Source organism: Vespula vulgaris, chromosome 3 (assembly GCF_905475345.1).
Source record: "Vespula vulgaris chromosome 3, iyVesVulg1.1, whole genome shotgun sequence".
Taxonomy (NCBI): domain Eukaryota; kingdom Metazoa; phylum Arthropoda; class Insecta; order Hymenoptera; family Vespidae; genus Vespula; species Vespula vulgaris.
In genome coordinates this window covers 9,333,529-9,358,624 of record NC_066588.1, presented here as the reverse complement: position 1 = coordinate 9,358,624, position 25,096 = coordinate 9,333,529, and the positions used below count along the sequence as shown (strand labels likewise).

The window sequence follows — 25,096 nt, the reverse complement described above, 5'->3', positions numbered from 1 at the left end:
ATTTGAAGAAATTAAATGAATACTTATCTTAATGTTAAATGAATACCTTTAAAAGCATTTGAAATCCTATTAAAATCGAAATTACAAATGTAGGTCAGTGTTCGGGGGAACTATTGGTCCAAATCCACTCAAAGGAGAATCAACTGGTACTCAGTATTACGAAGGAATCCGTGTACGGGCTACACCAGGCCAAGTAACTTATCCGAGCCAAACTGTAATTGCGACTAATACAGCTCCGATACCAGCGGTCAACACAACTCCAGTAAAGGTGCTTCCCGTACAACAGCGTACAATCAAGAATATAAGTCCTGCTCCCGATAGCACGGCCCTAGACAATCCCGCATCTGGAGTTCACAGAACTCCAGCCCCTGCATCTCCCATTCTAAAAGCCCAGTTGTCTGCCCCCCCAAAACCACCTTCTTCCAGTACGTCAAATCAATCCCAAAATCCAGTCACCAAGGTTGATTCTAAAAGTCAGGTGGGTCCAAGTCCTAGATCTGTATGCCATTCGTTCATGACCTTGGTTCTCACATTTTGGTCGTAGTTTCATGATGCTATACGTGTGGGCTTCTTATAACATATGCTAGAATTCCTTCCTAATTATGGTACAATATATTATATCGCATGCTTTTCTGGAACGATGCAAAATTATGTGTCTATATATACACATATGTATATATCAGTAATATTAGTAGATATGGAAATTGCTCTGTGTTTCTCCTTGTGTGTGCGCGCGCGCACGCGCGCGTATGTCGTGGTGTGTTAGAAAACAGAAACTGTGTTGCATAGTAGACTGTTCTTAATAATAAGGTAACGCAGAACTAAAAACCTTCTCTCTATTATATTAATTATTTCGTAGAGCTATGCTAAAATTAACACCGTTAAAATAGACAGCAGAATTTCTCATCAACTTCTTTGCCATTTACAAAACATAATAATCTAACTAGATTACATTCTATTTCAATATCTTTTCAATACTGTTTCAATGTTATGAATTACCAAAAAATGGAATGGTTATCAAAGAATGGTATGGTACTTTATATCAAGCATAAATGATACTTTTATGAAATAATACTTTTTTTGTCTTCTATGTAATTCAAATATCATGTTTTCTACATAAATATTTACTTCATTCGTTCTCTCAGCATGTATTCAATTTATCTATTTTAAACTTTATATTTGAGCATTGTCGAAGTGGTGAGAATTGTATATGACTACTGTCAATTAGGTATCAGTATCTCACCCCCATCTGAGTCAAGCATTGCTGGCCAGTGGATCCCAAAATCAACAGCAGCAGCAGCAACACTCCCAATCTGTCCAAGTAGTAACAAAAGAAGATAACCGAAGTAGTACTACATCCAGTTCTATAATAAAAAGCCTTTTGGCTACCAAGGTAACAGCCAGCAGTGACTGCATGTCCAGTGCTGCTGCAACTTGTGTGTCTACCCTTACTGCCTGTGTAACAAACACTACCACTAGCATCGCATCCAGCATCAGTGCCAACCAGCTAATAACAAGCAACCAGGTATAATTGTACATTAACACGACAAAGTAGTATTTATAGAACTTTAAAAATTATTACACATTGTACTTTTTATCAAATTGTGTCTAATTGAGTAATGTGCATACTTATTTAAGTGTTTTTTTATATATTTATAAAGTAAATGTGTTGAGAATAATTTGTTGACAGTATTTCTATAGTATTGTTTCATTAATTTTCAGTTTATTATTTGACAATTTCTCTAATTTTATATTACAGATGTTGTAGAAATGATATTAGATGTCGTAATAATCTCTAAGTATTATAAAAATCATAAAACAAAAGTACATGATTTTCTTTATTATAGAAAAAATAGGTAAATGATGCAAAAGTATGTATTTAATCACAGTTTTTTCTTTTCCTTTTGTTTTATTAGTGAATGAGTATATGATGTAGTGTTGTGTGTTGTGCTGATTTTTCTTATCGTGACGTAAATTTGTTACTTTTTTGGAAATGTAATCTCGATCCAAAAAGTCCTATCCTATCCTTGATAAATATGAAATAAGTAGGTTATTAATGATCTTTAACAGAGTGAGTTTGTGCCTAGTAAACCGAGACAGTTATAAGCAGAATACTAACAATAGCATGATGTGAAAATTGAGATAATTATAAATTTAAAGCGACCACATAAACGGATATGAAATTTGAATATGAAACTAAATATATTATAGCGATCGAAGATAAATTAAGTAGGGCTGTACAATTCGGTAAAAAAAAGAAAGAAAGAAAAAGAAAAATAAACGACAAGTATTTCTTTTTAATATTGATTGTATTTTAATAGGTTGCACAACGTCAACAGCAGCAAAGGTTACTGCAACAACAGTTAACAGGCGTGATACAACCCGCAGCTCCTGCAGCTACCCCAGCAACAATACTTCCTAAAGCTTCTGTGAACTCTAAACAAAAACCAGTGATTACAGCTATTCCTGCCAAAAAAATACAGAGACTTAATGGAGCTAAATATGTTTTGACTAACAATTGTGAGAAGGTAAGAGGAGACTTTATTATAATAGATATCTGAGGCTGAATTTATATAAATAATATATTTCAGACTGAAGTAAATGATGTAAATGAAAGTCTCAACCAAATCGTAACATCAACTACAGTAATTTTGAATTCAACTGAGAATCACATATCCTCGATTGTAAAGGTTTGTCAACCACCGATCTCCACCACAATTGGTACAAACAAGTCCAACCAGCGAAGTATGTGTACTTCGATTGCTGAAGATTCTGATTCAACGAACAATTCTTTGGCTTCTAGTAGTGGCATAGGTGGTAGTAGAGATTTTTCCGGTGTTGGTGCTGAAGAAGATAATTCTTTAACGAGTTTTGAAGGAATACTTTTAAATGGTGTACCAACTAACATAGATATTAATATTCAAGATGATGGATCATCCAAAGATTCATCTAGCATAAGTTCGAAGGAAAAACCGTTGCAAAGTATGATGTTGGCCGATTTATTGGAAAGAAAGGTAGATAAAGAGCCTATTTTAAATGGAGTTCTTGGAAAGAATTCAATCAACGAAAAAGGAATGGATTTGGTTGAAAATCATATTAAAAAGGTATTAAAAGAATCTCCGACTGATATTAAAATAAAAAATGATATAACAGAAAGTAATACAATGCAGACAGAAGTATCCGAAGATACGTTAATTGAAGCTCCTAGAGGAATAAAAAGAGCAGCTAGTGAATCTGATGAGATGGATGCAAAGAAACCAAAATATTCTAATGGCACTACGTCACCTGATCCTGCTGTTGATTCAACAACCGCTGAATCTACTGTATCCAGTATAAAATCGGAAGAACAAGAAGATGACAAAGACAGTGAAAAAGCAACAGTTTCGTCTACTGCTGCAAATCTTTATGCAGCTCTTGCTGCTGATTGCATAGAAGATGAAACTGATCTTGATGAACAAGTGAACGTTAACAAGGAAGAACCTTCTTCAATCGTGAAACAAACGCCTCGCATATTTATTAGACAAATTAGTCAGCAACAACACCAACAGCAACAGCAGCAGAAGCTGCAGCAACAGCAGCAGCAGCAGCAGCAGCAGCAACAGCAACAGCAACAGCAACAGCAACAGCAACAACAACAACAACCACAATCACAGCAACAGCAACATCAGCAACAACCACAACAACAGCAGCAGCAACAACAACAACAACAACAACAACCACAACCACAGCAACATCAGCAACAACAACAACCACAACAGCAGCAGCAGCAGCAACAACAGCAGCAGCAGCAGCAGCAGCAGCAGCAGCAGCAGCAACAACAGCAGCAGCAGCAACAACAACAGCAACAACAACAACAACAACAACAACAACATCATCATCATCAGCATCAGCATCAACAGTCACAGCAACATCATCAGCAACATCAACAGCAGCATCAACAGCAGCATCAACAACAGTTGATAGTAGCGACTCCACGACAAATAGTTGTTCAGCAAACGATTCAATCAAATAATCAAGTTATAATTCCTGCTACGTCCGTTAAAGGAAGACAAGCGCAAACACAGCCACAAGTTTTGTTACAACAAAGTGCGGGAGGGCAGTTGCAATATGTCGTATCTGGTGGTGTTCCTGGACAAAACTATGTGTTGGCTCAACCACAAACAGCTTTAGTACAAGGGCAAGCACAGACAGTTCTCGTTGCTCAAACAACCCAACAACAAGGCACTGGCACAAAAACTATTATAATTTTACAGCCACAAGCTGCGCCTCAACCAACACCACAAAAAATGGTAGCTGTTACACCTCAAGGACAACAAGTTGTTGTAACTCAAGTTCCACGTCCTATTTTACAAAGTCCAGCTCTTGGAAATATTCCTCCTCCGTTGGTACCTACGTCAGCCACAATTCCACAGACTTCCATAATAGTTAATAGTTCTGTAGCACAAACTAATCCAAATACTGTAACTGTTACGATACCTGCGATGGCTCAACAGAATCCAGTGTCTGCTAGTGTACCATCGAGGGTCGTAACACCAACTCCTGCTTCGACTCCACCACCTACAAGACCAACTACGCCTCACCAAGCAGCAGCGACACATGGACATTCAGTTAAACCAACAATAAAGGCTATAAAAACTGTAAGTTCTTCGACTTCAACAGAGCCAGAATCGAAACCTTCTACGAGTCAACTTCCATCTGAGAATAAAACTATTACTATTAAAATTGATCCTAACGCATATCTGTGTGAATGGCGAGGTTGTCTAAGGTAATTTACTTTTCCTATTTCAATTATTTCATATATACTTTCATTTTAAAATAACTTTACGTATTCCTATAGGCAATTTAAAACTCCCCATGAAGTTTTTCTTCATGTGTGTGAAATTCATTGTCCAACTGGCGGAGAAGAAATATTGTGCTTATGGGGCAGTTGCGATGCTTTAAAGAGACGTCGATTCTCTTTAATGACGCATTTATTCGATAGGCACTGTAATTCTGATGTAAGTCAATTGATCATATCATTCTTATAATTATATATATATATATATATATATATATATATATATATATATCATATAATTGTTATACATACGATTTTATAAATTTAATACATCTACAATTCTCGAAAATTATTTGTAAAAATTTTCTCAGGCAATGACTCTTAGAAGAAAACAATTAACAGTGACTGGAAAAACTGAAGTATCTACGTCCACTCCCCCAACGCCTCATCACCCTGGATATGCACCGAATGCAGCATTCCATGCCATTAAAAGACATGCTTTGGAATTCGTGAATCCTAAGGAATTGATGGTAAGCTGCAAAATTACAAATATATCTCCTAACATATTTAACGTAGTTTATATACCGACATAGTTCTCTCTGCGTTTACGATAATAGCGTAGACACTAGTAGAACTTTTCATTCCTCGGAAATTATGTTCCGTTATATGCGATAATTTCGTATAATGCGAATTAATATGCAGTTCGATAGGATAGAACAGATATGGAGATTGGAATATTCTTTTAGGATTTATTTCTTAATTATAACTCCACTTTAAGAAGTGCTTTTAAAATCCACAAATCTTCAAATCTATAAACTTTTTTGACTATAAACTTAACTAAGTTTCTTGTTCTACTGGCAAAGCAGCAGAGGCCAACCAAGCCCGCTGCAGCCACTTCAAGCTCTTCTTCTCCCAGACCTGGGCAAAACCCTCCACCAGAACAGGTAAAAACGTGTACAAGATTGGAAGATTGGAGCCATAATACAGCCACAGCTCTCGTGTGCTGCTCGTATTACATACGTGTGCTTTATCTTCTTTGTTTTCGCACCATTTTGATTTATATTCCTTAATGTTTACCATCCAGAGTATATACGCATGGTTTTTATTTCGTTTTCATTTCGTAGCTAGAATTATTGTAATTGTTTATTTATTTCGAAGTGATTCCGTTCATCTTCTGTTAGGTGCTGGCACAATTTTGGTACATACGCATTTTCAATCATTGCAGTTGCTTATATTATTAAAGTTTTGTTTTAGGGGGGGAAGTGACATTTTGAAATTTATTAAATAGAACAATTATAAAAGTTTATTAAAATCTCAATTTTATTTTGTTACGGTGTTAATACACTGTAATGTCAATTGTTTATCAAGGCTATACTGTTCTTAGAGATATACGAAACTTTAATTTTATTAAGGAATGATCAGAGACATTAAAAATCGATCATTCCTTCAAATATAGTTGTCCGTCATGAGTATAGTGTGTATTGTTATTATATTGGCATCGATTGATTATCATAGGAAAATGTATACAATGTAAAAGCTAATAATGATATAAATTAATATAATCATTGTGTTGTAATAAAGCATGGCAATAACTAATGTTGCGTTCAAATATACTGTAATAGCATTGTAATATGTTTAACGATATATGGTGCTGAAATATAAAATATTGCATGTTTTTATATAATATTACTTTAGTATAGTAAAAGGATAAGAAGGACTATTTGATTTACTGTTATTATATTAGTTTTAATAAACCTTTTAGTTTTAGAAGAAATGTGTGCAACATATATTTTAGCACTATATAATACAGTGTGCTTCATTGTTCTAAATCTTTTACATGTTGAATAGAATTTTTATAGAATTATAATTAGAGTTCAAATACTTTTCTTTACAGGATGACAACGAAGGTCCAGTGACCAAAAGTATTCGCCTCACGGCAGCTCTTATTCTCAGAAACCTAGTCATATACTCAACACATGGTAGAAGGTAAAATTTCTCTTACTAATGTTGTTTTATATAGAAAGAACTTCTTTGAAAATGATAATAAAGAAAATATTCTCTCTTTTTTTTTTCTCTCTCTCTCTTTTTTCAGGCATCTTAGAGCATATGAACCTCATTTGGCAGGTGTGGCATTAAGTAATGTTGAATCATCAAGGACGATCGCACAAGTTTTATACGATATGAATGATCAGAGCAGTAGTAGTCATAGGTGACCTCTTGATGCAGGCCTCTAAGCTCTTAAACTTTCCGAGGAGCGATTGACTTGGTTATTTCAAATTCAGCTGGCAAAGGTAAACAGTGGAGTTATAAGGTAGTATGGATTTTTGAGAAATTTTGGATTGTGTCTTTGTGTATAAAATCTGAAAAGAAACTGAAAGAAGACATAGCGATGTTCCATATATAAAGAGGCCTATAAACTTACTAGGCAAGTCAGTTTGCCAATTTAGACCACAATACAAACTGTAACTAGTGACATGAAACAAAGACAGTAGTTGAAGTGATGCAGAACAGTGATAATGAACGAAATAATATTTCAGATTTAATATTAATATTTATTTTCTCAACAAGAAGCGACGAATGTTTTTAGTAAACGTGTACAAAAACGGCGAAGAAAATACTTTATGGACGTTATAGTTAATTGTAATCAATATTATACAATTATTAATTAATATTATTGTATGTTTTTTCATAAGCCACCAAGAACCTAGAATGTAAAAAATCTTTTTATCAGATATGTTTCTCTTAGGAATTTATTATTTGCTTATAATTGCACACATCTTGCAGTTAAATGGCTACATTATTGTCTCTCTTTGTTTTACTTTTGAGTAATCTTATAGTCAAAAGTTAGTAAGGAATCACAGCATATTAGCGAATTTATCACAACAGAATAATTCATATCATTGCAGAATTTGAATATCTACTTTAAATCAACTTTATCTTCAGCATTTTCTGCATATTCAAATCGTCTGATACATCTGACATTTTTTTTTAATATTTATTTTACAAATCATAACACTCCAAAAATTCAACTTTTTTGCAACTTTGTCATTAGCAAATTTTTGTAACGATGTAATTCTTCATTAAATTATTTATACAAATTGTGCAACAATATGATTAATCGATTAAGTTTTCTATGTAGATCTATAAAAGAATCATATACTTTATACATACAACATAGGGCCTAAAAATGTCGTGCTACTTATTATAATCTTGTCAGTCCCTTCTTTTTCTTTTTTTAACGCGATACGATTGTATTTTTATTTTTTAATCTGACAGCTTCAGCGGAGTAATTATAAGATATCAAAGTTCCATGCACAATGTATATAAATGTTTATCATATCTTTGATTCGTTTTCACTAGATTATGCAAAATTTACTAATCTTTAATAGATGTAATAGTTGTTTGTTTAATTACGATGCATAATGACAAAGTTTTTTTTTTTTTTAGAGAATTTTACATAATTGATTTTCACATAAAATATTGTATTTCTAAAAATTTTATATTACGTAGAATGTAAAAATAATGCCATAAAAGATAATTTCCATCGGTCTCAGAAATCTAATGATGGTAACAAATTTACTCTAACTTGGTTCTTTGGTGCATTAAATATAATTTATGTAAAAGGTGTCTTTTTTTTTTCAAATGTTTTAAAAGTTTTATATTATTGAACATCTTACAACTTCACATAGATTGCATTTACATATTGTTTCTCAAGTATCCCGAGACACCAGTAACATTGCGTATAAATTAAGCTAATCATATTCAACTATATATATATATAATATACATACCTGTACATAATACTTGTATTTCATTCATGATGTTACAGCGTCTGTGTAAATTTCTTAAAGTTGTAAGGTTAAGCGTTTAAAAGAGCGAAGTAAAAATATTGTATTATAATAGATTATGACAAAACGTAGAAGTTGCAAAAGATGGATTTTTGTAATTACTCATCAGGTTCAGCAACAGCTACAAATGCTGGATCGGTATTATAAAAACGCTGATTAAGAATAATTAAAAATATAAACTATAATAATGGACCCTATGTGAGCCTCTATTATGTATTTTATACATAAATATATATATATATATATAAAAACAAGTTTAATAGCTGACCGTTTAGGAGGATGAAAATCTTAATGAGAGGCTTTTTATTTTTATTATTTGTAATTATCTAGTTTACACATTCATCATTTGGTACGATCATTGAAGATCATAAATAAACAACTGTGTAAAAGAATGAAAGGTTCATGTAATAAATAAGTACGATGAAAAATATAAAAGGAAATGAATGAATGTCTTTGATATTCATTCTGCCATTATATCGTACGGATGTGTTAATAGCGTATTAGTACTACCGAGCGAAAGATATTGATAGCCGAGTGATAATGAATATCCTGATGATCATATTGCCACATTGCCAGTTAGGCAATATATACTATTAAAAAAAAATTTAAATACAATAATTATATCGTATATTTTTCATGTGCTTTGTGTTAATTTTTTAAATTTCAAAAATCTAGTAAATTACCTACTTTTCCCATGTGCGAAATGTATATAATGTCGATGGAAAATGACTCTGTGGAAAGAATAAATAAGAAGCATTTAATTTATTGTTAGTTTTCTGTCAGTATATAAATAATATGGATAAATTTAAATATCAATGATATATTTTTCAAAGCGTATGGAAAAAGCTAAAGCATTTAAACTAATGACTGTTATCGTTGAACATAATGGCATTTATTTTAATATCAGTTCAGTTTACAATAATAATTATGTTAAAGATAGTTCTTATAATCTATGAACACTATAAATCATTTTTCTTCGTTGAGTATTAGCCACGCTTGCATCATGGAGATATATTTTGTTACTTTATAACATCATTAGAATTTGTGATTAAGAGAATAGTAAGATTGGACGGTTTTTTTACCATTACTTTGAAGTGGAATGTTGAAGTCTGTATTATTTTGTTTAGTTTGAAGATTATATTATTTTCTATTATTCTGGAAATGAATCACCTGTGAATCTATATAACGCTTAATAGACATCTTACTTATAAATTCACGCGATAGGAATTGTGTGAGACGAGTTATTTAATTTTATATTTATAATAATTATACTTTCTATATTGCTGATCGATTAGTTATAATAAGAAATAATGTAGCTTTATACGATATCTTTATAAAGCAAAAGGCGTTTATGTATTTATTATACTTGATGCAAGCAAATCTTAACTTTTTCTTAATTTAAATTTTTTATTCTTTTTATTTTTTGTCACTTTCTCGTGAATATTCCGTACACTCGTATCTTTTATTTTTGTAGTTTGTGGATGAACTTGGCAGTTTGACAAATTAATTGTTATACATTGAATAGAAATAGATGGGTTTAGATCGTCTATCGTTGTAGAAATATCTAATGTAGCAGGAGAAACTTTGCTTTTGTCGACAATTTTTCTCGATGTGGATTTTTCCGATTTAGGGAGATCATTGCTTTCCGTAGTATTCGAATTTAATTTCGAAGACGATATCGACGTAGCAGCAACAATTTGAAAATTGGACGATTGTGTATAAGTTGTTTCTAAATATAAGCCGTAAATTGTATCATGATTAGATACTGCAGTCTTCCTTGTGGAATGATATGAAGTGGCAGTGTTACAATCCGCCTGATCATAATGATTATGTTTAGTTTTCGATTCAACGGATGATTTCACTTCATCTGTCTTAAGGTCCGACATATTTTTGTCATGTGAATGAGAAAGAGGTATTTGCTCTATTTCGTGGTTCGTATGAGGTGCAGTTTTTGTATCAATTTGTGATCCGTTATTCTGTTGTGATTTGTCAAGTTTGTGATTTGTTATATCTGTTATTATTTCTGTAGTGGAAAGCTCTTCTTCTTCTTCTTCTTTTTCTTCTTCTTTTTCTTCTTCTTCTTCTTCTGCATATGATGAAATTTTTTCGACCACTGAACGTTGCTCTGGATCGACGGTATCATCATTTTTTAATAATTCCTCGTCTATAGATGTAGCAATTCGCTCTTGACAGATGGAAAATTTTCCTGTTAAAGCTGATGTGGAAAATGCACATTTTTGCAGACATTTACACATATTAGATTCTTCCATATTTTTATCTATTATTTGTTCTTCATTGTTATTTATATCGACGAATTCATCTGTTTGCGATTCATTTGGATATGTGTATCTTTTTTCACAAAATATTGTGAAGTTTTCTTTTTCCGAAGGTAAATGGCCTTTTTGTTCCGATAAAACTGTTATATTGTCTATTATATTATTTATACTTTGTATTTGTTTTTCTAAACTTCTTATATGTTCCTTGATTTCTGATAAAACTTGTTTAAATTTTGGTTTGGAAAAAGCTATTATTATGGTATCACAAGACTCCGTATTATTCTGTAAATCATCACTTGGCCCTATATCAGTAGATACATGATCATCAAGCTCTATGTCTTTTTCTTTCTGGTACGATTCATTGTCCGATAAATCGTTATTTGTCTTCTGAGCATTTTGCGAATTTATTTTATACATTTCCGTATCCTTTTCAACTGATTTCATGATAGTACCATTCATACATGTGTAATCGGTATTCCTGCATACATCTTCGAGTTCATTTGGTTTGTCTAAATGTATTTGTTTAATTTCCTTATTTGAGAGGACATCTTCTATATCAGATGATATTATTTTTGCATCAGTATAAAAATTAAATTTTGAATGTTCCTTACAATCTACATCTAAAGGACGATTTTTTTTCTGATACAAGTTATTACCATTATCGCTATCACCCAATCGTTTTGTTCCATTTCTAACATATATATCTTGAATTGTATCGTTAATAGTGTCCTTATTGGTCTTATCATGTATATTAACTGTAGAATTTTTAGATTTTTTCATATTACCATTTGTACAAGATAAAATCCATTCTGGTATTTTTAATTTATTCAAACATTGACATTTAATAGTATCTGATATTATCGATTGATTATGATGAATTTCCATGTACTGATTGCCTGCATGCGATGTAATATAACTATTATGATCATTGTCACAAAGCTGGGAAAGAGAGAGCATTAATAATTGAGATGGCATACTCTCTTGATCTGATAAATCTATAATCATTGCTTGATCGTGCACTTTATCTTCTGAGGAAGTGTTTATACAACAAGAAATAGAATAACTTTTTTTCGTGAGAGAATTAGATGTAGATGTAGCGACTAGTTCCTGCTTTAAATAAGAACCATGTGATTTTATTACGCACATTCAAAAAATTACGCTGTATTTGCACTTTATATGTTTACCACCTCATTGGGCAAAGTCTTCTCAAAGAAACTTACTTGAATAGCTGTGAATTCATTCCCATGATCTAGATGCAATAAAATTTGAGTTTCATATATCAATACCTAATTTTCATACCCAACTGTTAAATACCAATGTATTAATATTTTCTGAGTAATTGCAAATACCAGATTTCATGTGTTCTTTATTCGAAATTCCTGGTGATACCGCTTCTAATGCGCATGCCTTACACGTTATATCATTATTTTCCTTGATTTTTTCTTGATTCAAATATCTATCAACGAATATATATTAAATTTTATTTTTTATATAACCACATTTAAATCTACATTAAAACTATCTGGCGTAGAATTTAATGATCTGTAAAAAAAGGAAATAAAAAAAAAATAAGTACATATGAAATTAAATATTTTTCTTAACATTATTTATCTCAAACATGCACGTATTACTTTTCTCTACCTATCAACTTTGCCAAATGGATTTTAAATCAATTTGTCGATTAAAATCACAATTCTTATTTCATGCATTAAATTTTGTGCAGCATTAACATTATAATTGATTATAATAATTTATAATTATTTAAAATCTCATCCCAAATAGGAAAGATTTTGTCTTTTATTATAATATAAAATAGTAAATTAAATACCTGCGATTTTCTTCTTCTTTTCTAGCTCGATCAAATCTCTCATTTGTGACTTGTCTGCGAAGCTCGCTGATTTGTTTACTGTACTCTGCAGCTTGATTTTGATACTGTCTGAGTTCAAGCGACTCGGCAGATCTATATTATGAATAAATACGTACTTAATTACATTTAAAATTAATTGAACGTCTTGATCTATAAAGCGAATAATTCTTACAATGTCGTTTGAAGCTCGGATATTTTCTGTTTAAGTCTCGACATTTCATTTTGTAATTCTTGATTAGTCGTTTGAACTTTTATAGATTCTTGTCTTGCTTGATCCAGCAAAGCTTCTAAACGCTCGATCGTTGCACGATCTCTATCCGTTTGATCTTGAATAACATCCTGCTCAGTCCTTAATCTTACCAATTGCGTTTCATACTACACAAACATATAATATTACAAAATTTAATGAGAGCATATAAAAAATGAATTTCGTTATATCAATGTTATTGCAAAAGAAATATTTTCACCTGGGTTTTCGTTACATCTTTATCTTCGAGTTGTTGCATAAGTAAATCCTTTTGTTGATCCATTTTGATACACAAGTCCCTTACCGCACTCAAATCAGCTTCTGCTCTTTGTCTCTGTTCCGTTTGCTGGCGTAACTGCGTTTCCATGCTAGCGACGTTTTGCGTTAATTCGCTTATCTAAATAAGAAAGAAACCTCATTCTCGCACAAAGGAACAATCCTAGAATATGTCTTCGGATCAATGCATGATGTAAAATGCGTATACCTGTGTTTCATAGCCCCTTATCAAACAATCCTTATCTACTAACTGTCGTTCTAAATCTATCAAACGATCTTTCGCTGTTTGAAGAGCTCCTCTTGCCTCTGCTGCTTCGGATTCCAAACTATGATTGTTATTTTCCAATACCGTGGCTTCCAAACTCAAACTTCTAAAGTGATTCAACATCTCGGTTCTTTCATTCTCCTGTAAAGATAGATCGATCGAAGAATGATTGTAAAAAGCAATTTATATTTATTTTGAAAATTTTGAAAGAGACGAAAGAATCTATTTTAATTTTCACCTTTCTGTTCAGCATCTCTTCGGCTCGTCGTACTTCACTAACATAAGTCTGTAACTGTCTCTTCAAATCGTAAGACTCCGCACGAGAAGACTCTAATTCATGCTGAAGATTTCGAACTTCGCACATGACAGCAGCGAGATCATCCTGCAAGCGACGATTTTCTTGAATCGCATTTTCACGATCGGTATTGGAAGTTTCCAATTGCCTTTGAACATTTTTCACTTCTAGCTGCAGAGATCTGAATTGACGTTCATATTCGGTGCTCTGATCGACGCATATTCTGTAAAAAAGGAAAAAAAAATCGAAAACAAATTTTTTATTTGATATAATCAATGCAATAAGACAATCTAATAACGACGACATTTTTTTAATACGTGCCTCTTCGTGTATGATAAACACGTAATTGTCTTTCGTAACTACAATTGCGTTCTCGAAAGAGGACAAGGGCAGTTTCATCAATTCTAATGAATGAAAAGCACCTTAATCGACTTAATCGACTCACTTAACGAAATCATAAATGATTTCTAAGTAAGTTGAATATTTTAAAAAATGAAGAACAAGAAGAAGAAGAAAGAGAAGAAAACAATGTGCCAAGACTCACGTTCGATCGAATTCTCATTCTATTATGTGTCTAGGTCTTGCATAATCATAACGATTGCAACGAGATTTAAAAAAGATAAAGAGGCGAGAAATTTCATCGAGAGCGAAGGACTTTCTCTTGATTCGTCGTTCTTACTGTTACACTGACAGCTTCCTTGCTCGGTCCATTCTATCTAAAACCGTACACATCTTGTCCGCGCGAAAGTGAAAACGTTTCTTTGAAACGAGTCGAAATGTTTTGCACTTTTACAGTGATTCTAATTCTGGTATCAACTAAATCCGAAACATGTAGACGCGATCAAAAAGTATTCTTTCTTTCTGTTGTAAAAGAAAGGCAAGAAATTATAAATAAAGATAGTAAATAATTATATTTAAAAGGAAAGTTTAGATGGTGTGACAATAAAATTAAAAAAAAGAATACAAAATAGAAAAACATAATAAAATGTGTGAGGGAAAGTACCATACACGTTCTACGAACACTTTCTTGATATCCGGTAATTATTCAATACGTCGCAAATGTGACTCAAAATTACTTCGGTAACACCACCGAAGTCTAGCTAGATCACATGCAATCGTTTTTGCCTTTTTTCACAATTTAATCGGAGCAATAAAATCTTCAGTCAGTTATAACGCAATTTCTCATTTCTATTCTCACACATTAATACAATTGTGATTCATCCGAATTATTTCTCATATCTTTTTTATCATCTTAGTTTGTTTCGGAGCGAAAGAATCGTTCTCCAAACTTCGATATCTTCGATGTAAGAACGGACATAAGAGGAAAAAAAGTAAAGAAAAGAAAAGAAAAGGAAAAGAAGAAAAATCGGTAGAGGTCCCCCTTCAAGTTCACGTTCACAGTTTACACGAGACGAGCCGCATCTTGAATTTTAAGAAGTTTCGTGAAAGATCTACCAAGACCTCTTTAGCTCATGCCTTTTACGTTTGCTTTTAAGAGAATCGATTCGAAGTTTAGCTAAAACTCACGGAAGATTTTGTCCAAGCGTAAGATGAGATATCGCAAGGACGGAGGAAGTTATAATTAATCGACTTGACTCGTACAAAGAATGAAAGTCATTAGAGAAGACCGCTTCGTCCCGTTAGTTTCTGTCCTTGAGGGAAACGTACTTTCATTCTCGTTCGATCGCAAGAGTATTCTTCGAAAACGAAGACAGGATGGAAGAAGCCTTTCACACCAAGCAAGCCAACTAGCTAGCTAGTAGCCAGTCAGTCAGTCAGTCAGTCATCCGGTATCATCATAAATGATTTCTGACAGAGAGTGCATCGGCCTGAACTTGTTCGGTACACTATGCTCATTTTTCTCTTTCTTATTTCCAGATATGATCAGAAACATTTGAGTTCCACGTACGGTCTTCTTTGATGTCAAAACCATCAAGCAAGAGACCCTTCGAAATCTTTCTTTCTTTCCTTCCACCAACGTACCGTTATAAGCAAAGGGCATTGCACGCTCTTTCAAAATCCACTTGACGGAGAAGGGTCTCTGTGAAGAAGCTGCGTGAGAAAGAACCGTTTTAATCTTCCCGTTTAGAATGAGAGATAAAAAAAGAGACAGATATATATATATATATGTATATATATATATATATATAGAAAGAGAGAGAGAGAGAGAGAGAGAGAGAGAGAGAGAGAGAGAGAGAGAGAGAGAGAGAGAGAGAGAGAGAGAGAGAGAGACAGAGAGACAGAGAAAGAGAGAGAATCCCACGAGTTCGAATTAATTTCTTCCGTCTATTGAATCGTGAAAGTGTTTCCAAATTCTTATTAACGTTGCCTCAAATAGAATGAAGCCATAAAAAGAATGATCGAATATCTTTGAAATTGCGTCAAGGCCATTTCAAATCGAAAGCTCAAGTACGTCTCCTTTACAAATCGTAAGAATGATTTCAGGGAATACCTATGTGGTAATATTTCGAAATTGTATACATAATATAAGATTAACATTTCTAGTCGAAAGAAAAGAAAAAGATCTATTTTTCATAATTTGTCCTTGATGTTTCGTGGTTAATTCATTCTTGTTATTTAATCCAAATGCCAGTTTCGACTAGGCAATAAAAGTAAAAAATTTGTGCACACGATCTTGTAAATGAATTATTTCCTTCTTTTTTTCACTTTCACCGTTCATCGTCGATTTGTTTTCTTTTTTTTTTATGCAATTAATGGTTAATACGTCGAGATATGTTTAGATTAAATTTGTTTGCTGACATGCACAAAACTGCAGTGATGAATCACATTAAGAGTAAAATCAAGCATAAAAAAAATATAACAATGGATTCATTTAGTCAGCATGTTAAAATCTTGAGAGTGCAATGGGATTAACAATGAAACTTCTACAGAATGCGGATCCTGATTCAGCATTCCATCGAAGGTTTTTCCAGTTTAGAAACGCGCCGTACAAGATGACGACGGTATAGAAGAAAAATATCCACCCTCTCACCAATGGATACTGTTTCCAAAGCGAACGAGTTAGGTAATCATGTACAGCCACAGAAGTACACGCACCAACGGATTCAGCCACGAGTTTCAGTCTCAACGCGGTCTTCGAGTCGGCAAGTACCGCGCCTTCTCTCTCTTCGTTCATTTCGTTGTTAATTCAGAATGTTAATCAGCAGATCACAAAGAAATCGATAAATCTCGTGCGTCTCTGTATTGTGATGCGTGACGTACATATTATTTTGATCGATTCTTCGCTATGATCGTTCGAATGTAAGTTTCTATTCTCGTTTATATTCTCCTTTTAGAAGTTAATTATTTTTGTTATTTTTATAATTAGCTTTGTAAAACATAAATTAGCTAATAATCTCGTTCACCGAGAATGTGTTTTATAGAATATCTCTTTATATAATCGTATATTAAAGAAACAAAAATTCGGATGAAAAAGCGAAAGAGAAATTCGATCAATCCAGAAAACATTTTTTAAATAATCCAGATCGACGATAGAACCGAGTTTCTAATATAGTAAAATTCATTTTTTTTTCTTTTTTTCCTTCTTTTTTTTTATATATATATATATGCACATATAACTATATTGTACCTATACTGAACATTATCCTGACGAGGTAAACAGCAATACGGACATATGATGTAGTAAGGATCCATAGTTATAATAACCGTATATCGATATCAGGACTTGAAACTTCATCATCAATCATGTTCGTTAGACATTTTTCAATTCGCACGATGTTCCGTGCGTCCGACTAAATAATTTCATATTTTTTTGCTGACATATTCGAAATATAGTTTCCATGGGAATTCTGTCAATTGTTATTTCTTATCTTTCTTTTTTTCTTTTTATTCTTTTTTTTTTCCTTATGTCAGTGTATTCGGGTTAAGAAATAAAGTAAATTTCGTATTGATCAAAGAAAGTGAAACACGTCGAAGGCAATAATTAAAGAACACTAACGTTTCTTCTTCGTTCACTTAACAAAGTAGTTTTATCGTAACATCTTGCGATCCAAAATGCCATGAATGTGAAAGTTGTGATGTAAGATTCAAGTTCTTAACATGAACGGTAACCGGTAATTAGATGATTGTGTAACATGATTTATAAAGCCACCTAAATATGTGAATTTTAAAGAATCTTCATTCTTATCTATTCTATTCTATTCTCCGAATTCATTATACTGATACAACTAAAAAAAAAAAGAATTAAACAGGAAGAAAGATATCACTTTCCGTTAGGAATAACACAGATCATGCATGCAAAAACGTGCTTGAATAATAAATTAAACATTTATGAATGAAAATAGTATGTATTGTAGCCCGAATGAAAGCTATTTTTGAGTACGTATTTTGAAAAGAGTCCGTACGTGTTTGTCCGTGACATAAAAAGCATTTAAACGAACGAATGAAATGTTATTCTTATTCCGTAAGCATATTGTTATCTGTGCTCTGCTTACGAGGACAATGCCATTGCCATAGTGAAGCAGTGAAAGTACGGTCATTTCTTCCGTTTTTTATTTCTTCTTACTCTTTTCTTTTTCATCCTACATCACGATTACGTGTAAGAAAATTGCTATCACTTATTATATCGATCGTCAAGTTCCAATAATCAAGATACGCTCATGATAATATATTTTCAGCACGATGAAATATCTCCTGTGGAATATTCTTTGGTATTTCACAATAGCTAATGTTAAAGCTGTAATAATGCCACCACCTTGGGCAGATCCACTAAGCAATCCTTGTGCCCTTCAACCACGTGGATGGCAATTATTATTCTGGCCGCCGGATGGGAAATGTTACAAAATATTTCAAGTGAATATCGCTCGCTTCTCTCGTAGACAGTAAAAGAAAATTAAAAGAAATTTTCCACTAGATCGGCGCACCTTGTCCAGAAACTATGGAATTGGGTCCAGCCGCAGGAGGTGGTGGAACGATAGCAGAATGCAGATGTCCACCAGGAACCGCACAATCTCCCAGAGATGCACTTTGCTATCCGATATTCACAAGAGCGTCTTGTCCGAAGGGACAATACTTTGCACCAGTTCCAGAAGCACCTGCTAAAACTAGGTCAGTATAATCAAATTCGATTTCTATGGAAGATTCGTATTCTTTTTTATAAACAGTTTTTTTTTCTTTTTTTTTATATATATAGTCTCAATTTAAAACGTCGTTGGGGTATCTGTCGAGAACCAGAAACTTGTTCAAAAAACGGGGATGTTTATTGGCCAAAAGATGGCAAATGTTACCCTAAACTTACTAAAGGTCCATGTCCACGAGGAGAACTTTTAATTATAGGAGAAGACGGAATAGCGACATGTTCCTGCTCAATAACAGGTGAACTAGGAAGATACTATTGGCCAGGAAGTGTTGGCGGATGTTATGAACATTACACAAAAGGTCCATGTACAGAACCAGGGGAATTGTTCCTACCTGGTGGCGTATGTGGTTGTCACGCTAAATTACCTCATTATTATGAAACAAGTGGAATGTGTTATCAATTAGGTAACTTAATCAATCTTAAATAATGTCTATTACAAATATACCAATATTTTATAATATTTGTTTTATAGGAAGCATTGGACCATGTCCAAAAGGTCATCAGTTTATCGTTGATACAACAGATACCCATCAAGAAGAAAATATGATTCGTGCAAAGTGTAAATGTAAAAACTATCATATATTGTATCAAGATGGATTATGTTATAGACTTTATACAAGTGGTCCTTGTGAAGATGGTTACATGATAACAAATAGCTCAACTTGTGTCCCTATACCTTGCAAAAGAAGACGATTATATTTTCCAGAAGAAAATACGTGTTATAAAATTGGCACTAAAGGTCCATGTCCAAATGGACAAGTCGTATCATATGATTACAATGTACGACCGTCTATTGATGGGATAAGTTACAACGGACTGTGTGGTTGTATTAATGATTTAAAAAATACTGACAAGTGTATGGAAAATGATAACGATAGTAGTTGTGAAAATATACCAGGCATGGTGATAATAAATAAAAAATGTTATAAACTATATACGCAAGGACCGTGTACAGCGGGAGAATGGTTGGTTGCTCGCAGGATTCCGAAAAACGAGTTGTGGGTAAATGAAGAACCACAACCAAAGGCTATATGCGAATGCCGTCCAGGTTATAAAAGAATTACAGAAAGTTTAGAAACGAGTGAAATGAAAAGTAGTAATGTAGTGTCATTGGGTGAATGTCAACCACCAACAGTAACATTAGCAAGACTATTGAATGGTAACATCAAAATGATGAATTCTTAAGAATTCAAAATATTCACTATAACGTGAAACAAATCTCAGGCTCAAATTGTAAAAAAAAAATAGTTTTAACAATATTTAACAATGTAAATAGTATAAACCGTAATATGTGCAATGCCTAGTATGTTATTTAGTTTTAAGCTCTTGTATAATTAATTTATTAAATATCAATGCATACTTTAAATATTGCATATATTTTAATAGTATATACAGATTATGGCTTAATCCAAAAATAAAAGTGCCATAATTCGCAATAATACAATTTATATAAAAAGTATGATATAAAAATGTACTTACTCATTTTTATGTTGTAGATCTCGCATTTGCTGTTCCATACTATTCGCTTGTTGCTCTTTATGTATCAGTTCTCTTTCCAAAGCCACAATTTTTTCAGTCTTTTCATCCAACACCATCTAATAGTAAAAATTTAAATAATTGTAATATTATAACGATACTATTAAACTATATCAATTCTAAATTCTATAGAAATGATACGTACTAATAATTGATCTTTTTCTCGATCTAAATGTGCCATATTCGTATGGAGATTATTGATTTCTTGTTTCAGTTCCTTTACTTGATCATCAAGTTGTAAATGCTGTTGCTCCATATTTCTGTTACGATCTATCGCCTTATTTAATTCGGTCTCTGATTCAGTCAATTGACCTTGTACATCTCCAAGTGCTTGATCCGTTTGATCCTGCAATGCCCTGAATAATCAATTCTTGATTTTATTAATTTTTAATATCATTCGCTCTACATAAAAATTAATCGCAAAAAGCATATGACATATTATATATAAGAAAGTAAATTATCTTTCTTTAAAAATATTTATAAGTTTTATATATCACAGATAAATGAAATACCGAAGCTGAAAAAATTGTGTACGTTGAGCTGTTAATTCTTGTTTAGTTCTTCTTAATTCTTCTTGTAGATCTTCCAATTGATCCTCATATCCATTTACAGTTCCTCTTTGTGTTCCCTATCAATCAATATCTTATTATAACATATGATTTTATATAAAAAAAATATACTCTTAATAAATAAATTACCTTAAGTCTTTCATATAATACATCACGCTCTTCTATCAAACGTTGAACATCTGCTCTAGCTGTATCCCTTTCACGCTCCAAAGAATCCAACATTACCTACAAAAGAGATTTGTATACTTTATAGAATTGTATACTCTATACAAACCAACAATACGTATATATTTATACCGTTAAATATTTCTAATGGAGTAATATTTCTTGGAAAATTATCTTAATTGATATTTACTTACTTTTGTAGTTTCAATATGTATATCATGTGGTAATATTGAAGATAGCTGTGCATAAGTGCTAACTGGTTTATATAATTTGCAAGATCCAGAAGGTGTGAAAGATTTTTTTTGTTGATTTTTATAAGCTTCTAACTCTTTTTTTTCATGATACAAATCATTTTTTTCTTTTTGTAATTCAAAAATTATTTTTTCTTTTTCATTAAGTTGACATCTTAATTCATAAGACCGTGTCCACAATTCAACCTATTTTTGTATGAACAGATAAAAGAATTTTATTTAAATAATTTTTATATAAATATTTATCTAACATTTTTATAAATGAAAAAATTCCAAAAAACAAGTCTTACATTATCCTTGTTAGAATTTTCATCTTTTTGCTTCAAGCAATTGCATTCATTTCTGTAATAATCTCGTTCGTTTTCTAATTGTTTCATATTTTGTTGTAGCTAAAATTCATGTATTTCATGATTAACAATTGAAATACATTAAATATACACACATGTGATACTTCTAAACTACATAATAATATTTATACTTACATTGTCTATTTGTAGATCCTTTTCAATAATTAATTTTCGCATATTATCAGATGTTCTATCATTATTAACAAGCTTATTAACTTCGCCTTCTTTATATATACTCTTATATTCTTCTCTGCCAATATTTATTTCTTGCAAAGATGATGAACACTCCCTATCTTCTGCATCTATAAAAACGAAAATTTAAATACATAAATATTTGCAAATTTAATCATATTAAATCACGTTATAATGTACATTACCTGTTCTATTTCCCATACTTTTTTTTCCCCTGTTTTGATCATTTTTTTCTCCTTTTTCTCTTACTTGTTTTAAATCGTCTCCACAAGCAACTTCTGTACCTAATTGCTCTTTCAATACTTTATTAGTATATTGTAATTGTATAATATCTTGTTTTTGACATTCATTTTCTTTAGATAATCTTTCTATTTCATCATTTAAACTTTTTTCTAAAACATTAGTTTCATTTATGGTGGTTATAAAAATTAGTATCATAAATCACAAAGACATACCTATTATCGTTAATTGATTTATTTTGTTTGTAATTTTTTTCTTTTCTTCTAAAGTAGATTCTAATGTTCTTTGAATGTTACGTTTTTCAAGCTTACATGCTTCAAGATCTGCTGTTAATTCTTGTACTTCTCTACGCTTCACTGCTAATTCACTTTCTAATACATGAACCTGCTCCATTACATCTTCTAACTTTTCCTAAAATGTTGAATGAAAAATATAAAATAAAATCTATGTAATTCAATAGTAAATAATATAATTTATATTTCATTGTAAAAGATAATATATCATATATACTTGAAGTCTATATACTCTTCTATTATTTTCCTTAACTGCAGAATTACAATCAGCTTCTACTGATAAAGCAATATGATCTATATCTCTTAATTCTTTTTCTAATTCTTCATTTCGCTCTGCAAGTTTCATAGCTTGGGACATAGCTTCATGTTGTTTATTTACAGCTTCTGATAAATGTAATGTTTTGTACACAAAATTTGTATATACACATTGTATTATATACAAAGAACATGTTTAAAACTATGTTTTTACCTTTTAACTGTTGCTCTAGCTCCTGTTTACTTTGTAAAAGAATCTTTAAATCATTATTTTCATCAATATCATGGGATGCAATATGCATCTTATCAACTTTTTTGCAAAGACAATCTTTGGCAACAGCATTATATGGCCGACCACCCTCTAACATTTTTTTCAGTCTCATTATCTCTTTTTCTTTTGTTGTTAACTACAATATTGTATATTTAAATTGTAAATAAAAAAGAAATTTATCTATTAAATAGATTGAATATTTTTCATATACCTGATTTTGTAATGTGTACACATTATCAGTTTGCAACGACAATTCTCCTTTAAGTTTTGTTACTTCATGACTTAAACAACTCATTCTATGATCTGCCATGCTCAATAAGTCTAATATTTTTGGCTCTACAGCATGAGTACTTGGTAATGTACTGTTACTACTTCCTGTTTTTGGTAACGGTTCAGCTTCTATAACTGGTCTTCTAAGTGGATAACAAGGGCGCTTTTTGTTACCTACAAATTTATTTAACATAGATCAAAAATATTCTTGAGTCTAATGATAAATGATCAAAAACATTTTACCAATTCCTATATTGCTTATAATTGGTTTTAAGCATTTCCCTTGGAGATCTAATATCTTCTTCGATTTTTTAGCTGATTCAGTTTCAAGATCCTTAATTTTTTGCAAATTTCTAGAAGAAGCTAATTGTAGATCATTACATTCACACTCTAATTTGTATACTTGTTTCTTCAAATCCTTGATTTGTTTTTGATATGCTTCCTCTGTTTCTATCAGATCCAAATGAAGTTGATTACATTCCTGAACTAATCTTGCATTGTCACATTTATATGGATCAACTATCAATTGCAGTTGTGTACATGCCTATACATAATTTGAAAAAGAAATAATAAATTATTAATCTTTCAATTATAATCACGAGATAATTTCTTGCCCATATATAAAAAGCAAGTGAATTAATTTTGACATCTGTGACTAACTTTGAGTATGATGAATATTTCCTTATCTATCAATTGTTTGGTAAACTTCAGTAAACTTCTTATTTAATCAAAATTTTTATTGGATTTTTTTAATTATATGCTGTATATATGTATAATAAATAACTATTTTCTTGCAACTGTATTACTGTTAGATAACAACATACTTTATAAAAGTAAAATGTTTTATAAACGACCAAGTAAATCGAATCAAAATATATATATTGTACATTCTTTTACGTACTTCAATATTCTCTTGTGCAACAGTTTTAAAATGTTTTAAACTTTCTGTAGTTTGAATAAGATCAGCCAATAAACGCTCTATTAAAGGAAGAGCATCCAAAGATAGTGCTTGCTGATAACCCAGACTATCCAAACGTTTTCTAACCGTTCTATATCTAGCTGCTATATTATATTCTTCGTCAGAACTCATTTTAAAAAACAATTTACGAATGTAGCTAATTAAATTATTCATTGATTGTTATTTGTTTTCATGTTATAATGTAGTACTTCCACCAAGATGATAAATTATAAAATTCAATAATATATATACAGTTTACAATAAAGAATATATTGACATCTGTTATCAGTCAATATGCTTATTCTAACCATCATGGAATAACGAGAAATTAAATCACATGAAATATGCTGATATATATTCACATAAACACTACCATGAAATTTATAATTTAAAATGAAAACACTTTTTTAAACAAATATCGTCTGCCACCAACATTTTTATTACATCTTTCGACGCGATGCAACATTAGTGATAATCAATATGTATATATATATATATATACGTATATATGTATGATTTTATTATTTGTCAAAAACACGAATTTTTTTCTTATTACACATATATAATATATTTTTCTACATATACTACATATATCAATAATTGCACATATCGTCACTAAAGGCAAGAATTCCAGTATACGACTACCGTTTATAGCAAAAACATTTAAAAGTGCAGCCAACCTTCTAACAAGTTATACTAAAATTGAACTTTTCTCCGAGAAATATAGGTAATTAGGTAAATACAATTTTTTTTTTTTTTTTTTTTTTTTTTTGTAAAGATTTTTATATTTGTAGTCTGAT

The 25,096-nt window shown here is 31.6% G+C and overlaps 3 protein-coding genes across 11 annotated transcripts in view; 1 reads left to right on the top strand and 2 right to left on the bottom strand.

Moving 5' to 3' along the window:
• LOC127062274 (AT-rich interactive domain-containing protein 2-like) overlaps positions 1 to 9,390 on the top strand; it is a 28,441-nt gene extending 19,051 nt beyond the window's left edge. The window contains exons 9-17 of one of the 4 annotated variants that reach the window (XM_050990173.1): positions 94 to 478; positions 1,229 to 1,525; positions 2,322 to 2,528; positions 2,592 to 4,765; positions 4,838 to 4,997; positions 5,149 to 5,307; positions 5,641 to 5,721; positions 6,672 to 6,763; positions 6,870 to 9,390. In XM_050990173.1, coding sequence (XP_050846130.1) covers positions 94 to 478; positions 1,229 to 1,525; positions 2,322 to 2,528; positions 2,592 to 4,765; positions 4,838 to 4,997; positions 5,149 to 5,307; positions 5,641 to 5,721; positions 6,672 to 6,763; positions 6,870 to 6,990 — 3,676 coding nt within the window. In that variant the 3' untranslated portion in view covers positions 6,991 to 9,390. The remainder of the gene's footprint in view (positions 1 to 93; positions 479 to 1,228; positions 1,526 to 2,321; positions 2,529 to 2,591; positions 4,766 to 4,837; positions 4,998 to 5,148; positions 5,308 to 5,640; positions 5,722 to 6,671; positions 6,764 to 6,869) is intronic. The other 3 variants (XM_050990174.1, XM_050990176.1, XM_050990175.1) reach the window with 3 other exon arrangements.
• A 105-nt stretch (positions 9,391 to 9,495) lies between these two features.
• Positions 9,496 to 12,047, bottom strand: LOC127062279 (SUN domain-containing protein 2-like). The gene is made up of 2 exons (XM_050990193.1): positions 11,558 to 12,047; positions 9,496 to 11,452 (listed from the first exon to the last, which is right to left on the bottom strand). Exons 1-2 carry the CDS (start codon positions 12,045 to 12,047, stop codon positions 10,008 to 10,010), a joined length of 1,935 nt encoding a protein of 644 aa, XP_050846150.1. The 3' UTR covers positions 9,496 to 10,007.
• Positions 12,048 to 12,054: 7 nt separating this feature from the next.
• LOC127062275 (centrosomal protein of 135 kDa-like) lies at positions 12,055 to 25,016 on the bottom strand. 6 transcript variants are annotated; one of them, XM_050990178.1, is made up of 22 exons: positions 24,240 to 25,016; positions 23,582 to 23,882; positions 23,280 to 23,512; positions 23,012 to 23,204; positions 22,760 to 22,923; positions 22,465 to 22,660; positions 22,195 to 22,401; positions 21,953 to 22,119; positions 21,761 to 21,859; positions 21,414 to 21,656; positions 21,184 to 21,279; positions 20,998 to 21,113; positions 20,631 to 20,841; positions 20,429 to 20,544; positions 18,735 to 18,914; positions 13,795 to 14,074; positions 13,500 to 13,697; positions 13,236 to 13,412; positions 12,941 to 13,143; positions 12,730 to 12,861; positions 12,251 to 12,357; positions 12,055 to 12,150 (listed from the first exon to the last, which is right to left on the bottom strand). In XM_050990178.1, exons 1-22 carry the CDS (start codon positions 24,468 to 24,470, stop codon positions 12,074 to 12,076), a joined length of 3,927 nt encoding a protein of 1,308 aa, XP_050846135.1. In that variant the 5' UTR covers positions 24,471 to 25,016; the 3' UTR covers positions 12,055 to 12,073. The 6 variants fall into 6 exon arrangements, with proteins under 6 accessions (XP_050846135.1, XP_050846134.1, XP_050846136.1 ...); XM_050990177.1 differs by having other exon boundaries at positions 22,760 to 22,926; positions 24,240 to 25,014; XM_050990179.1 differs by having other exon boundaries at positions 18,735 to 18,905; positions 22,760 to 22,926; positions 24,240 to 25,014.
• Positions 25,017 to 25,096: the final 80 nt, after the last annotated feature.